Source organism: Squalius cephalus (genome assembly GCF_949319135.1).
Source record: "Squalius cephalus genome assembly, chromosome: 2".
Classification (NCBI taxonomy): domain Eukaryota; kingdom Metazoa; phylum Chordata; class Actinopteri; order Cypriniformes; family Leuciscidae; genus Squalius; species Squalius cephalus.
The window spans coordinates 61,549,987-61,564,499 of NC_137123.1; the positions used below are offsets into that span (position 1 = coordinate 61,549,987).

General features: G+C 35.7%; 3 protein-coding genes across 4 annotated transcripts; all 3 read left to right on the plus strand.

The window, feature by feature from the left end:
• The first annotated feature begins 408 nt into the window (after positions 1-408).
• LOC307154307 (gamma-glutamylaminecyclotransferase C-like) lies at positions 409-4,252 on the plus strand. Its single transcript, XM_079864115.1, has 2 exons — positions 409-558; positions 2,962-4,252. Exons 1-2 carry the CDS (start codon positions 535-537, stop codon positions 3,463-3,465), a joined length of 528 nt encoding a protein of 175 aa, XP_079720241.1. The 5' UTR covers positions 409-534; the 3' UTR covers positions 3,466-4,252.
• Positions 4,253-8,095: 3,843 nt separating this feature from the next.
• LOC307154309 (gamma-glutamylaminecyclotransferase C-like) lies at positions 8,096-8,652 on the plus strand. Its single transcript, XM_079864118.1, has one exon. It carries the CDS (start codon positions 8,104-8,106, stop codon positions 8,626-8,628), a length of 525 nt encoding a protein of 174 aa, XP_079720244.1. The 5' UTR covers positions 8,096-8,103; the 3' UTR covers positions 8,629-8,652.
• Positions 8,653-10,669: 2,017 nt separating this feature from the next.
• LOC307154308 (gamma-glutamylaminecyclotransferase B-like) lies at positions 10,670-14,511 on the plus strand. Of its 2 annotated transcripts, none has more exons than XM_079864116.1 (2): positions 10,670-10,800; positions 13,127-14,511. In XM_079864116.1, the coding sequence occupies exons 1-2, from the start codon at positions 10,777-10,779 to the stop codon at positions 13,625-13,627; spliced, it is 525 nt and encodes a 174-aa protein (XP_079720242.1). In that variant the 5' UTR covers positions 10,670-10,776; the 3' UTR covers positions 13,628-14,511. The 2 variants fall into 2 exon arrangements, with proteins under 2 accessions (XP_079720242.1, XP_079720243.1); XM_079864117.1 differs by having other exon boundaries at positions 10,670-10,727; positions 13,127-14,478.
• Positions 14,512-14,513: the final 2 nt, after the last annotated feature.

Genomic DNA, 14,513 nt, shown 5'->3' on the forward strand with positions numbered 1-14,513 from the left:
TTCTTACAAAACACAATATTTGTATTGAATAATTACATATTATTATAATAGTAATTCAGTGTTAATTGAAGTGAATTAAAAATATATTTAAATATTAGTAAGTTGTAGCCTAATACTTTTGGTTTTAATATTGTTTAGTGTACTACGTTTTAATATTTCGAAAATATTAATATTGTAGCATTTCAATATTATTAGTAGTAGTAGTACTCATAAATAATGTTGCTCGGTTTCTTTGATCTAATGTTGATCTGATTTGTCATAGACACATGAATATGGCGGACTCGTTGACATATCGCAGCAATGAGGCGTGGCGTCTAAGTGTTTATTATGTCTATGTAATTTCTACTGTTTGAAATACAAATAGAAAGTATCTTTAAACCAAACCCCGCCCATCGCCACGTGACATGTCATTTCCTCATTTTCACCATTTGGAACGCGAAAGTAGCGAATACACTTTAGGCTTTCAGCCGTTCAGTTCAGTTGATAAACCTGTTTCTCCAAAGTTTGATCAAAGTCACCGTTTGACCTGTATAAATGAAAGGATTTGGATTATTGTTGGTAAGAAAGACATTTTCTTCTCGTTCAGATGTGTATTAGATGGAGAAGAAGGTGAAGTGTTTACATGAGAGACATTTTGAAAAATCGAGCAACGAATGCATCATCATATCATAAGGATTGTTCAGTTTTCATCTAAACTGCAGTAATGTCTGATCATCTTCAGTTTTAAATGGAGATGGTGACAACTTGGTTTCCATGCAGGATAAAAGTCCCTTTCAATTCAAGTTTTTGTGACTGTCTGTGCGTCATCTTATTATTTTGCATGCTTTTATTATGTGATCAACCGTGTTTGACCTGAAAATTTGACCTTTTCTCAGAAATTACACTCCTTACAACCGGTCAGGTGAAATTATTTATTTGGCATGTGAACAAAATTTAAAATGGCTGTTTAAATAAGTCCTCTTATTTAGTGGGAAAAAGTGATAACAATCATGAAAATGTTTATACACTTTGTTACCTAATTGTTGAATTATTTCGGTACATGACTTTAGACAAGAACATTGTTCTGTTATACATTTACATTACCAAGTTATACATTTTTAGTGACTGTCTGTTGGAATACAAATATATTATTTGTAAGGAAAAGATTTAGAACGGACAATTTGAAACATTTGACATTTTCACATAGGAAAAAATAAACATATATTGAAAACATAAATTTATTTAACCAGACACTTGAACAAACACATTTATGCAGTTTTTAATGTATTACAAATTGCATATCTAATAAAAAGCAACATTTCATATCCAACTATTGCTCTCAGGCAACATTGTACAATAGTGGGACACAGGTATTACAAAACCATCATATCATCAAATTATCATATCAAGTTATCATATTCATTTTCACCCTGCAGGATTCACTATGTCACTATGACCTCCTCTTCCTCATCCTCACCCTCATCAACTGGCAGTTGTTTTATACTTTTTTTTAGGTATCATAATACGTGCAGATATAATGTGTGAGTTACTATTCTTATAAGTGCATTACAAAATCATGCAAAAATGCAAATATATTTAGATAATTCTAACTCTTTTCCTTACAAATATGATATATTTGTGTCCAACCTATATGCCTGGTATGGCCTTAAGCGATTCCATTGTGGTACAAACACAGCTTTTTATGTCCTCTAAAACATTTGATGATATATAATGTAAAGTTCTAGAAAATACTTTTTTACTTACCAGTGAAGGTGACTCATATTTTTTGTGAGTGATTAATTGGATGCAAATTAGTGAAAAAATGCACTTTTCATTGGGGAAAACATGAAGCCATGTGACCTGTGCTGAAACAAGACACAAAATGGACCCCTGCGGGTCATGTGACCACTTTATTGCACTTTCATTGATTAGTATTTGAGTTCTTCTCCCCTGAGAAGGGTTAGGTTAAGGGTTAAAAGATAGGTTTGACCAATAAATGGGCATCTAATTTTATTAAAAATAAACTAAAATAGACTGTTGCCTGGAGCCAACACCAGACCATAGAGGGTTAAAACGCATGCAGACAATGCACTTTCATGATAATGAAGAACTGCAATATTACGTGAGCCCGATAGAAAACAAAAACAAAAAGATTCCTTATTGGGCCAGATCCGGCAGCACTTAGCTTGGCGTGTGTGGTATATCGTTCCCATTGCGTCATCGCTACGCAGCGTCGAGTGAACCTATGACAGATAACCTCTCAGAGATGCCGAAGGAGCTTCTTCTTCATCGGTGGAAAATCTGAGGAGCTGATGGCGCATTCACTGTGTAAAAGAGTGAGTGACGTAGCGCCGCTGAGGAGGCGCCCGCGCCATCAGCCAATGAATTGGTGTGATTCTATACGGGTTCAGACAATCAGTACATGCCTTCATGTGGCCATCTTGTTTTGACTAATTTTACAGTACCACACATGTTCAAATTAATGTATTCTTTATTGGAACCAAAATAATGGTTATGAACCACAGAAACCAACAACACTAGGTAAAACGATATGAGAAAGGAGAAATATGCAATTACTTAAGGGAAATTGTACTTATTTTTCACATAAATATGCTTGTAACCAATTGCTTTAATATATAATTGTACTTTGTATAATTGTAATCACTTATCCATCATGCAAATATGCTAATTAGAATATTACAGGGCCCAAACATGTATCAGGCACCAGTATTCCTGGTCTAGGAGGAATACAAAGCAGTAATGGTCATTTTAAGGACCTGACGGCCGCCATTTTGAAAATGGGGCCTTTCTTGGAGTAAAACTTTGGTAAACTTTTAGTATGTTTTTTAGTACATCTGATACTACTGTAAACCACTGAGAAACCTTTTGTTAGAATTTTTTGGGGTCAAGCCATATTTGCAGCTGATATAGATCTAGATATAGCAGATATAGATCATAATGAAGCGTCTTTTTCACCCATAGATCATTGTTAGTGTCTTTCCCGCGGTGCACGTGACTAAAGTCTTCGTGTACGGGACGCTAAAGGAAGGCCAGCCCAACTACTTCAGGATGAAGGATCATAACAACGGTCAGGCCGAGTTCCTGGCTCATGCTCGCACCGTGGACCGATACCCGCTCGTGATCGCAACCAAACACAACATCCCCTTCCTCCTGAACGTCCCCGGGACGGGTCAGCGCGTTCACGGAGAGATCTACAGAGTGGACCAGAAGATGCTGGAGTTCCTGGACAAGTTTGAAGAGTGTCCAGAGATGTACCAGCGCAGACTCATCCGGCTGGAGGTGCAGGACGGGCCCGGTGGAGGAGAACACACACTGGAGTCTGGAAGCTGCGTCGAGGCCTTTGTGTACAGCACAGACACATATGAACCCGAGTGGCTCCAAAAACCAACATATGAGAATTATAATGCTTACGGTGATCACGGGCTGCTCTATAGTGAAGACGGATACCCTGAGGAACTGGAGTAACATTTACCAGGGTTTTACCACACCTGCCAGTGTCACTTGAATTTCATTTACCATTCAAGCATTTTACAACAGAGAGAGCGTGTAGAGCATTGTTTATTTAAATATATTTTTTGTTCTGTTATGACAGTGAGATTATTCAGCTGTTTTAGCAACAAAAAAAAAAAGTTTTTAAATGTTTAAAATGTATTATGAAAGAGTATTAGTTTTTGAGTGGTGTTGGTCCTCATATATTCACATTTCTCCAGTCATAACAAGAGTTTCACATGGTGACGTTTTAATTTTGCTTCCAGATATTTTAGCAAATTAATGATGAATTACCGCATACAGATTTGGAGAGAGAAAATCTATATCAACTTCTGACGGTACTGTATATTATCCGCTATGTAAAATGTTATTAGAAGATGTGATAATTTCTGTAGACATTGTCATTTAAATCTGTGTGCTTTACGTTTACACTTAAAACCATCACTGGCAGTATCTGATGAGTTAATTTAGCACTGAAAGCCCATGTTTAATTTTTGTGTGTTCATTTTGGCCCCTGGGTGTTAATTACTTTACTTTACTTTAATACTGTGGAATATAAATATGATAGTTGAACAGCACTGTGGTTTATATGGTACTTTATTACCATGTTTACAGGGCAAATTTAAATATTCAAAGGATGATTCAACTGTAAAAAGAAATGGGAACAATCTTAGAAATATATATAAAATTATGGAATCTTGAATAAATTGTTTATTCAACATGTTTTCTAAATTGCACTTTAAAAATAAAATGAATAAATTCTAAATGTTTTCATTTTTGTTGTTTTAGAAAATCAGTGTAAATGACAACAAATGAAGCACATGCTATATATATATATATGGATTTGTTTATTCTGAACATATTCACGCACTGTCAACCATACATATCTGCCAACATAATCCATATTGGGTTTTTTAATATATATATATGTATATGCATTAAGAAAGAATTAAAATGCTTAAAAAAAGATTAAAGAAGAATTTTGGCACTCAAGCATTTAGACGAAAGGCAGCTGCTTCCTTCAGAGAAAGACTTTTCTTTTCTTGCACCATGACAGAATAATGGCTAACGATGAGGGATTGTGTGGCGTTCCCTCATAAACGAGTGTGGAGTGGTTCACAGTTAGTATCAAAACTTGTATAAAAACGTCCTACAAAAGAGAGTTTGGAAGGCAGCGTGTGCCGTAGTCTCAGGCCAGCAGAGATGATGAGAACATTACAGATCCAGCTTGTGCATAGACCGGGTCACTTCACCCAGAAACTCAAGTCACATTTTATTTTGCATCAAATCAAGCATATTTTTAGGAGCAATAAGATTTTTCATGACATTTCTAATGTAATACAGTAATGAAAATCATTGAGTTTTATTTGAATAAAAATCAGTATAAATTCAACAACAAATTTACCCAACTAAACTAGCTATTGTACTAATATATATAATATATATACACTCACCTAAAGGATTATTAGGAACACCATACTAATACTGTGTTTGACCCCCTTTCGCCTTCAGAACTGCCTTAATTCTACGTGGCATTGATTCAACAAGGTGCTGAAAGCATTCTTTAGAAATGTTGGCCCATATTGATAGGATAGCATCTTGCAGTTGATGGAGATTTGTGGGATGCACATCCAGGGCACGAAGCTCCCGTTCCACCACATCCCAAAGATGCTCTATTGGGTTGAGATCTGGTGACTGTGGGGGCCATTTTAGTACAGTGAACTCATTGTCATGTTCAAGAAACCAATTTGAAATGATTCGAGCTTTGTGACATGGTGCATTATCCTGCTGGAAGTAGCCATCAGAGGATGGGTACATGGTGGTCATAAAGGGATGGACATGGTCAGAAACAATGCTCAGGTAGGCCGTGGCATTTAAACAATGCCCAATTGGCACTAAGGGGCCTAAAGTGTGCCAAGAAAACATCCCCCACACCATTACACCACCACCACCAGCCTGCACAGTGGTAACAAGGCATGATGGATCCATGTTCTCATTCTGTTTACGCCAAATTCTGACTCTACCATCTGAATGTCTCAACAGAAATCGAGACTCATCAGACCAGGCAACATTTTTCCAGTCTTCAACTGTCCAATTTTGGTGCGCTCGTGCAAATTGTAGCCTCTTTTTCCTATTTGTAGTGGAGATGAGTGGTACCCGGTGGGGTCTTCTGCTGTTGTAGCCCATCCGCCTCAAGGTTGTGCGTGTTGTGGCTTCACAAATGCTTTGCTGCATACCTCGGTTGTAATGAGTGGTTATTTCAGTCAAAGTTGCTCTTCTATCAGCTTGAATCAGTCGGCCCATTCTCCTCTGACCTCTAGCATCAACAAGGCATTTTCGCCCACAGGACTGCCACATACTGGATGTTTTTCCCTTTTCACACCATTCTTTGTAAACCCTAGAAATGGTTGTGCGTGAAAATCCCAGTAACTGAGCAGATTGTGAAATACTCAGACCGGCCCGTCTGGCACCAACAACCATGCCACGCTCAAAATTGCTTAAATCACCTTTCTTTCCCATTCTGACATTCAGTTTGGAGTTCAGGAGATTGTCTTGACCAGGACCACACCCCTAAATGCATTGAAGCAACTGCCATGTGATTGGTTGATTAGATAATTGCATTAATGAGAAATTGAACAGGTGTTCCTTATAATCCTTTAGGTGAGTGTATATATATATATATATATATATATATATATATATATATATATACAGTATATATATATATATATATACAGTATATATATATATATATATACAGTATATATATATATATATATATATATATATATATATATATATATATATATATATATTATTATTATTATTATAATGCAAATTTCAGGGAAAATTGTCATGAAAATGCAATAAAAAATAAACATACTGGTCCTAAAAATAGGCTTTATTTTCTTCATGCAAACAAATGCTTAATTTTTTTCCTTTGGATTTCGGGGTGAAATATGAAATATATCTTTCGCCAGGTTTTTTGTATGTCTTTTTCACTGAAATGTTGACAGAAGTTGGCGTCAATTCTTCATAAACATAATTATTAAAAGCTGTGGTGTTTCTACAGTTAAAAACTGCCCTAATATTTTAAATTTCATTGACAATTTCTCAGTTTACTTTTACCGGCATTTAGTTCATGAAACACGAGCAGAAGAATTTCATGTTGTTCGTGAAACAGTTGTCAGAGTAAACCATCGCATTAAATTCAATAAAACAATCCAATATATACACACACACACACACACTGAACAAAATTATAAACGCAACACATCTCCTTTGCATAGAGTTGATCAGTCTACTTGGGAAAACAATTTCAGAGTCAGTCAGAATATAATCAAATGTAACAATTTATTATGTCAGGTAAATGTATCATGCCAGTTTCATAATCAGTTCAAAGATAATCAATACAATACATCAAATGCTCTGGAATAAAGGGAGAAGTACATAAAATACATGAAGCTGTGTGTTTCGCATACACTCCACATCACGTGCTAATTTGAGCTACAAATCGCCCTGAGCCTCTTGTTGCATATATAGATAGAAACTTCTTTCACATGGAAACATCTGCTAACAATGGGAGTTTGCATTCAGAGTTTACAGCTTTTGGGAGCAGAATACCATTTGCCTCGAAGACACACCCTCCTCTGTGTGTGAGTTATCTCTAAACTCTTAATAACTTTATTACCTTTTGGTTTACTTCTGTGGGAATGAGACCTTTGTACCAGTCGCACTGAGACATTTCAAATTATACCAAACATGTGTAAGACTGAATGATAATTATTCACATTAGACCATATAGATTTTTGGGTGAATATCTGGTGATCTCATGCATGAGAGAGAGAAGGAATGGGGGAAGAAGGAAAGAGAAATTAGGATGATTCTGAGGTGAGACTTGCGTCTCGAATGGTGATGAGAGTTTAAATGTTAATTTCCTTTGTTTTGCTGATTCTGAAGAATAAAGAGCAATGAGAAAACAGAGAGAAGACGCTTCACATTCAACCAGGGTCCAAAATCTACAAGTCAAGTCACCTTTATTTCTATAGCGCTTTATACAATTCAGATTGTTTCAAAGACGCTTTACAGGGATAACAGGAAAATAATAATTCAGTGATGTAAACAGGGTTCAGTTCTTCTGTAAAGCAGCGCTAAAAAAGAAAACAGTGTCATTGTTCATTGCTCGGGAAACCAGTGACTGATGAATGCAAACTAAAAGTCCATGAAAACGAAACTAAACACACAGATCGTGACAGCACCAGAGGGTTAAATATGTCTATTTAGTTTATTTCATTGTTATTATTTAGCTTTAGTTTCAGTACAATTTTTATTTCAAATTAAACTAAATGAAAATTAGAAATGTTGCATTCTAACTGAAAAAAATAAGTTATTTTATTTTTGTTTCGGTTAAAGTTTCTTTTATTTAAATCAACTTAAATGTTTTTGTAATATTTTTAATTTTACTTAACAAACATAACACTTTAAATATTATATATAATTTAAAATGTCATTTAAGTTCAGTTTATTTGTCTTCTCCACAGATCACTGAGTAACCAATCTGAAAAACGAACCAAAATCATTTATAATACATTTATATATGGATTTTGAATCATAATGAAGTGTCTCTTTCACCCACAGATCATTGTTAGTGTCATTCCCGTGGTGCACATGGCTAAAGTCTTCGTGTACGGGACGCTAAAGGAAGGCCAGCCCAACTACTTCAAGATGATGGATCATAAGAACGGTCAGGCCGAGTTCCTGGCTCATGCTCGCACCGTGGACCGATACCCGCTCGTGATCGCAACCAAACACAACATCCCCTTCCTCCTGGACGTCCCCGGGACGGGTCAGCGCGTTCACGGAGAGATCTACAGAGTGGACCAGCAGATGCTGGAGTTCCTGGACAAGTTAAAAAAATGTCCTCGGTTGTACCAGCGCAGACTCATCCGGCTGGAGGTGCAGGACGGGCCCGGTGGAGGAGAACACACACTGGAGTCTGGAAGCTGCGTCGAGGCCTTTGTGTACAGCACAGACACATATGAACCCGAGTGGCTCCAAAAACCAACATATGAGAATTATGAGGCTTACGGTGATCACGGGCTGCACTTTGTGTGTCGTGAAGACAGACGCCCTGAGTAACTGGAGTAATATTTACCAGGGTTTTACCACACCTGCCAGTGTCACGTGAATTTCATTTAATTAATTTAATTTACCATTCAGGCATTTTACAACAAAACTGTGTAGGCCTAGTGTATTGTTTTTTAAAAAATATATGTCATGACAGAGATTATTTAGCTGTTTTATTTCTTTGTATATGTCCAGTGACAAATGTATGGAATCTCTGAATGGGCCATTTTATTTAATTTTTTATTTTGAAGAGCTGAGTTTCCTACAGTTTTATTTCTGCTATTTGCAACACACACACAACAACTTTTTTCAAATGTTCTGTTTTTGTTTTAAAGCTACACTGTGTAATATTTTAGGTTGATTCTTAGCAAAAAAAACCCACTTTGTTCTTTCAAAATGATATGTGCTCATTAATGTGTAATTACTTATACCAACTAATCAAGTATTCTCGTAAGCGTAGAATCTGCCATTTAGAATAGATACGAGCGAGTCGCTCGAATGGCGGCAGCCATGTTGCGCATCCATCTTGAAAATACATTAGCCAAAGAGGGACATACCTGGAAATTCAAGCTTCGCCTTTCGCGTTTTGCCACTCAGTGGCGGCGTGACGAATGCGAGGGGGAGATTACTCGCGACTGCAGGAAGATATGAAATAATACGGCAACCGTAGGAGTTAAAACGCCCTCGGAATGAGAGGGGCTAGAAAGTAATATTCAGTTGGTAGTCATAAACAATTTCACCGCTAGATGGGAGAAAATCCTACACAGTGTAGCTTTAAAAAAAAAAATATCAGGAAATATAGGTTTTTGAGTGGTTTTGGTCATCGTGTACTCACATTTCTCAGGGAATCTGACAGTCATAACAGACTTTTCACATGGTGACGTTGCCATCTTGTTTCCAGATATTTTAGCAAATTATTGAATTATTGAGGGAGAAAAAAAATCCTGAAATCTATATCAACTTCTGACGGTAGGCTACTGTATAATATCCACTATGTAAAATGTTATTAGAAGATGTGATCATTTCTGTAGACATTTTATTTAGTACAAATCTAGTACTAGTACAAAATACAAATCTGGTAAGAAAAGCTAATTCTTTTAAAACTTACTTGCTATAGTGTAAAACAGTATTGTGGTGGGTTTTCTGTCTTCAATTATGGGTTGGTGGTTACCCTACTAAAAATGTGCCTTTGCTTGAGGGTGTATTTGGTATTAAGTTAACTACTTATCCGAGTGCTCGCCTGTAAGCGTGCCGTTCTACCTACCTTTGATTAAATATGCTAATGCTTACCAAATTAAACCTGTAGTGTACAGTGTGAGATTTTGGTGGTTTCATTCATGTTCATTGCTGTTTACTTAAGGTTTTTGTTGTAAATATTTACACTGGTTTGTGTGGTTTTAAAGGTTTTTCACCTACTGAAATTCTGTAATAAATTAAGTATAATATTCAAAGGATGATTCAATTGTAAAAACAAATTGGAACAATCTTAGAAATATATATACAACTATGAAATCTTGAATAAATATATAGTGCACTACATATAATATAAAAACACTCCTTGTATATCTAGATATCAGGTGTATCTGTACATATACTGTAGATGAGTTTTCTAAATTGCACTTCAATATATATATATATATATATATATATATATATATATATATATATATATATATATATGTGTGTGTGTGTGTGTGTGTGTGTGTATATGTGTGTATATATATATGGATTTGTTTATTCTTAACATATTCACGTACAGTCAAACATATACATATCTGCCAACATAATCCATGTTGGGTTTAATGTGACATATTTTGTATTGTTTTACTCATCTATTTTGTTTTATCCATTTTATTTTTTTGTAGCACTTTTCTGTAAATAATATATTTTTGTACAATGTTTCTGTAATAGAGTATTTTATTATAATAAGTATTTATTATGTATATATGAGCACAACCACACTGCGCGTTCTTCTCTGCTTTTAACGGTGGGACAAACCCACAAACACAGTGCGCCACCGCAGCCTACTGGACAAACCCAATACCGCCCTAACACACAACAATTGTGGAAGGCGGAAGTAGCGAACACACTGTAGGCTGTCAGCAGTTCAGGTGATTAATCTCCTCCAACGTTCATTCAAAATCACAGTTTGATCTGTTAATGAAAGGATTGGGATTATTGTCGGTAAGAAAGACATTTTTCTTCTCGTTTAGATGTGTATTGGATGGAGAAGAAGGTGAAGTGTTTACATGAGAGACATTTTGTTTTGTTTGTCATTCAGTTTTCATCTAAACTGCAGTAATGTCTGATCATCTTCAGTTTTAAATGGAGATTATGGCAACTTGGTTTCCCTACTACAGGATAAAAGTCCCTTTCCTTTTGAAGTTTTTGTGACTGTCTGTTGGAATACAAATATTTATATTTGTAAGGAAAAGAGTTTGAAAATATATCTGCATTTTTGCATGATTTTATAATGCACTTTATCAATGAGAAAAAAATATTTGTGGTGTTTTTCCAGCTTAAAATGGGACACTATAACAATATCAATAAACATTTTACTTAATGTTAAAATTATTTAAAAAGGCAACATTGTACCACAACGGACAAATTGAAACATTTAACATTTTCACGTAGAAAAAAAAAAAGAAATATATTTATTGAAAACATCAATTTATTTAACCAGACACTTGAACAAACACATTTATCCAGTTTTTAATGTATTAAATATTTCATATCTAATAAAAAGTAACATTTCATGGCTAATAATGCATACTGCAGATGAGCACAGAATATGACGAAAGAAAGCAAATTTGTGTTCAGTGCAAATAAACCTGCTGCCTGTGTTTTATTAATTATGTATAACGAATTGTGTGTTTTTTTAACATTTTTATAACTGTTGGTCCATTAAGCCTCATTAAGCGTTTTCTATGGGAGGAAAATGCTTAACGTACAATTAATATTCTGTGCTCATCTGCTTTTCTGTAGTATGCATTATTAGTATGGTGTTTACTGAGTTTGATAATATCATTTATTTCTTTTAATATCAGTCTAATGCATTAAAAGAAAGAGTAGCAAAAGTCAAGGCACGAAATTTGAAATTGCAGTGACAGATTTGAGAAGTTGCAAGTGCCTAATTGAGGTTCTACTGCGAATGTGAATGTAAGATTAAATGCAAATATAGGCTATATTACAAGTTTGTGTCTGTCATTGTATTTCTGTGAATGGCATATTACACATTTGTGACTACTGGTCTACAGCTTCAAATTCAGAATACAGAATAATATCAAAACAGAATCAAATTGAGAATACAGAATAATAATAGAATTGTCACTATTGTCTGCGAGTGCAAATTTCAACATTCAACTTCACATTGGAGCTGTGAGTGTAAATGTTCACAAATATGTATTGTACAAGTTCTCAAATTCACATCTACGCAGAGGTGGACAGTAACAATGTGCATTTACTTGAGTACTGTACTTAAGTACACTTTTTGAGTATCTGTACTTTACTTGAGTATTAATTTTTTTTTTAACTTCACTACATTTGAAAGACAAATATCATACTTTTTACTCCACTACATTTCTACGGTCCTTGAGTAGAAAGTAGTAACGTCAGTCAGGGGATGATTTTGGTTGCAGGGTTGCATTTTGGTTGGAAATGAAAGTCGGGTTGACGTCAGAATCCAACATCATCAACCTGATTTTCATTTTCAGCGTTGGGTTTGGTCTCCTAAATGCGAATATTGTCATTGTTTTGAAGCACACCAGCTCATAGACAACAGTAAGGCTAACATATTCATACTAAAAGCCAAAACACTTTAAATAGGGCACTCTTTGAGGGAACAGCCATTTGGGTGTCCGAAACCATTGTGGACGTTATTGAGTGACTCATTCAATCTCATATTCAATCCCACTACTGGAACTGTGTTCTAGAAATAAATGTGAGATTGATATGAGGGTAGCCATAGATTCAGAGGCATAAAACTGTAAGTACATACAACAATAATAAAACAATGCATTGACATTTACTTTTTACTTTTGATACTTAAGTACTTTTAAAAACAAGTACTTCTGTAGTTTTACTTAAGTAAAAATAGGTATTTACAACTTTTACTTATATTTGACCAGTAGTATCTGTACTTTTACTCAAGTAAGGAAGTTGTGTACTTTGTCCACCTTTACGTGCTAGTTTTGCTACTCTTTTACCTTCATAATTTACAGAGTGGTATAATAAATGATCTGTGGGGTCATTTGAGCCGAAACTTCACAGACACATGCTGGGACACCTGAGACTTAGTATATTAAAAAGGGGCATAATAGGTCCCCTTTAATTGCTAGAACTAGAAATACCATAAAATATGTAATTCAAGTTCAATTTATTTGTCTTCGTTCTCCACAGATCACCGAGTAGGCCTAACCATTCCAAAAAACCAGCCAAAATCATTTATAATACATTTATAGATGACTTTATCAGATTTTGAATCACAATGAAGTGTCTCTTTCACCCACAGATCATTGTTAGTGTCTTTCCCGCGGTGCACATGGCTAAAGTTTTCGTGTACGGGACACTAAAGAAAGGCCAGCCCAACTACTTCAGGATGAAGGATCATAAGAACGGTCAGGCCGAGTTCGTGGCTCACGCTCGCACCGTGGACCGATACCCGCTCGTGATCGCAACCAAAGACAACATCCCCTTCCTCCTGAACGTCCCCGGGACGGGTCAGCGCGTTCACGGAGAGATCTACAGAGTGGACCAGAAGATGCTGGAGTTCCTGGATGAGTTTGAAAGTTGTCCACGGTTGTACCAGCGCACTCTCATCCGGCTGGAGGTGCAGGACGGGCCCGGTGGAGGAGAACACACACTGGAGTCTGGAAGCAGCGTCGAGGCCTTTGTGTACAGCACAGACACATATGAACCCGAGTGGCTCCAAAAACCAACATATGAGAGTTATAATGCTTACGGTGATCACGGGCTGCTCTATGTGTGTCGTGAAGACAGACGCCCTGAGTAACTGCTGGAGTAACATTTACCAGGGTTTTACCACACCTGCCAGTGTCACATAAATTTAATTTACCATTCAGGCATTTTACTACAAAGAGAGCGTGTAGAGCATTGTTTATTTAAATATATTTTTTGTTCCGTTATGACAGTGAGATTATTCAGCTGTTTTAGCAACAACAATTTAAAAAAAATATATATATTATGAAAGAGTAGGCCCTATTAGTTTTTGAGTGGTGTTGGTCCTCATATATTCACATTTCTCCAGTCATAACAAGAGTTTCACATGGTGACGTTGCAATTTTGCTTCCAGATATTTTAGCAAATTAATGAGGAATTACCGCATACAGATTTGGAGAGAGAAAATCTATATCAACTTCTGACGGTACTGTATATTATCCGCTATGTAAAATGTTATTAGAAGATGTGATTTCTGTAGACATTGTCATTTAAATCTGTGTGCTTTACGTTTACACTTAAAACCATCACTGGCAGTTTCTGATGAGTTAATTTAGCACTGAAAGCCTGTTTAATTTTTGGCACTTGGCAAGTTCATTTTGGCCCCTGGGTGTTAATGTGGTATCAGATCATGGCAGCATTACTTTAATGCTGTGGAATATAAATATGATAGTTGAACAGCACTGTGGTTTATTATTACCATGTTTACAGGGCAAATTGAAATATTCAAAGGATGATTCAACTGTAAAAAGAAATGGGAACAATCTTAGAAATATAGCCTATGGAGTTTTGGAATCTTGAATAAATATATAGTGCACTACATATAATATAAAAACACTCCTTGTATATCTAGATATCAGGTGTATCTGTACATATGCTGTAGATGAGTTTTCTAAATTACACTTTAAAAAATAAAATGAATAAATTCAAAATGTTTTCAT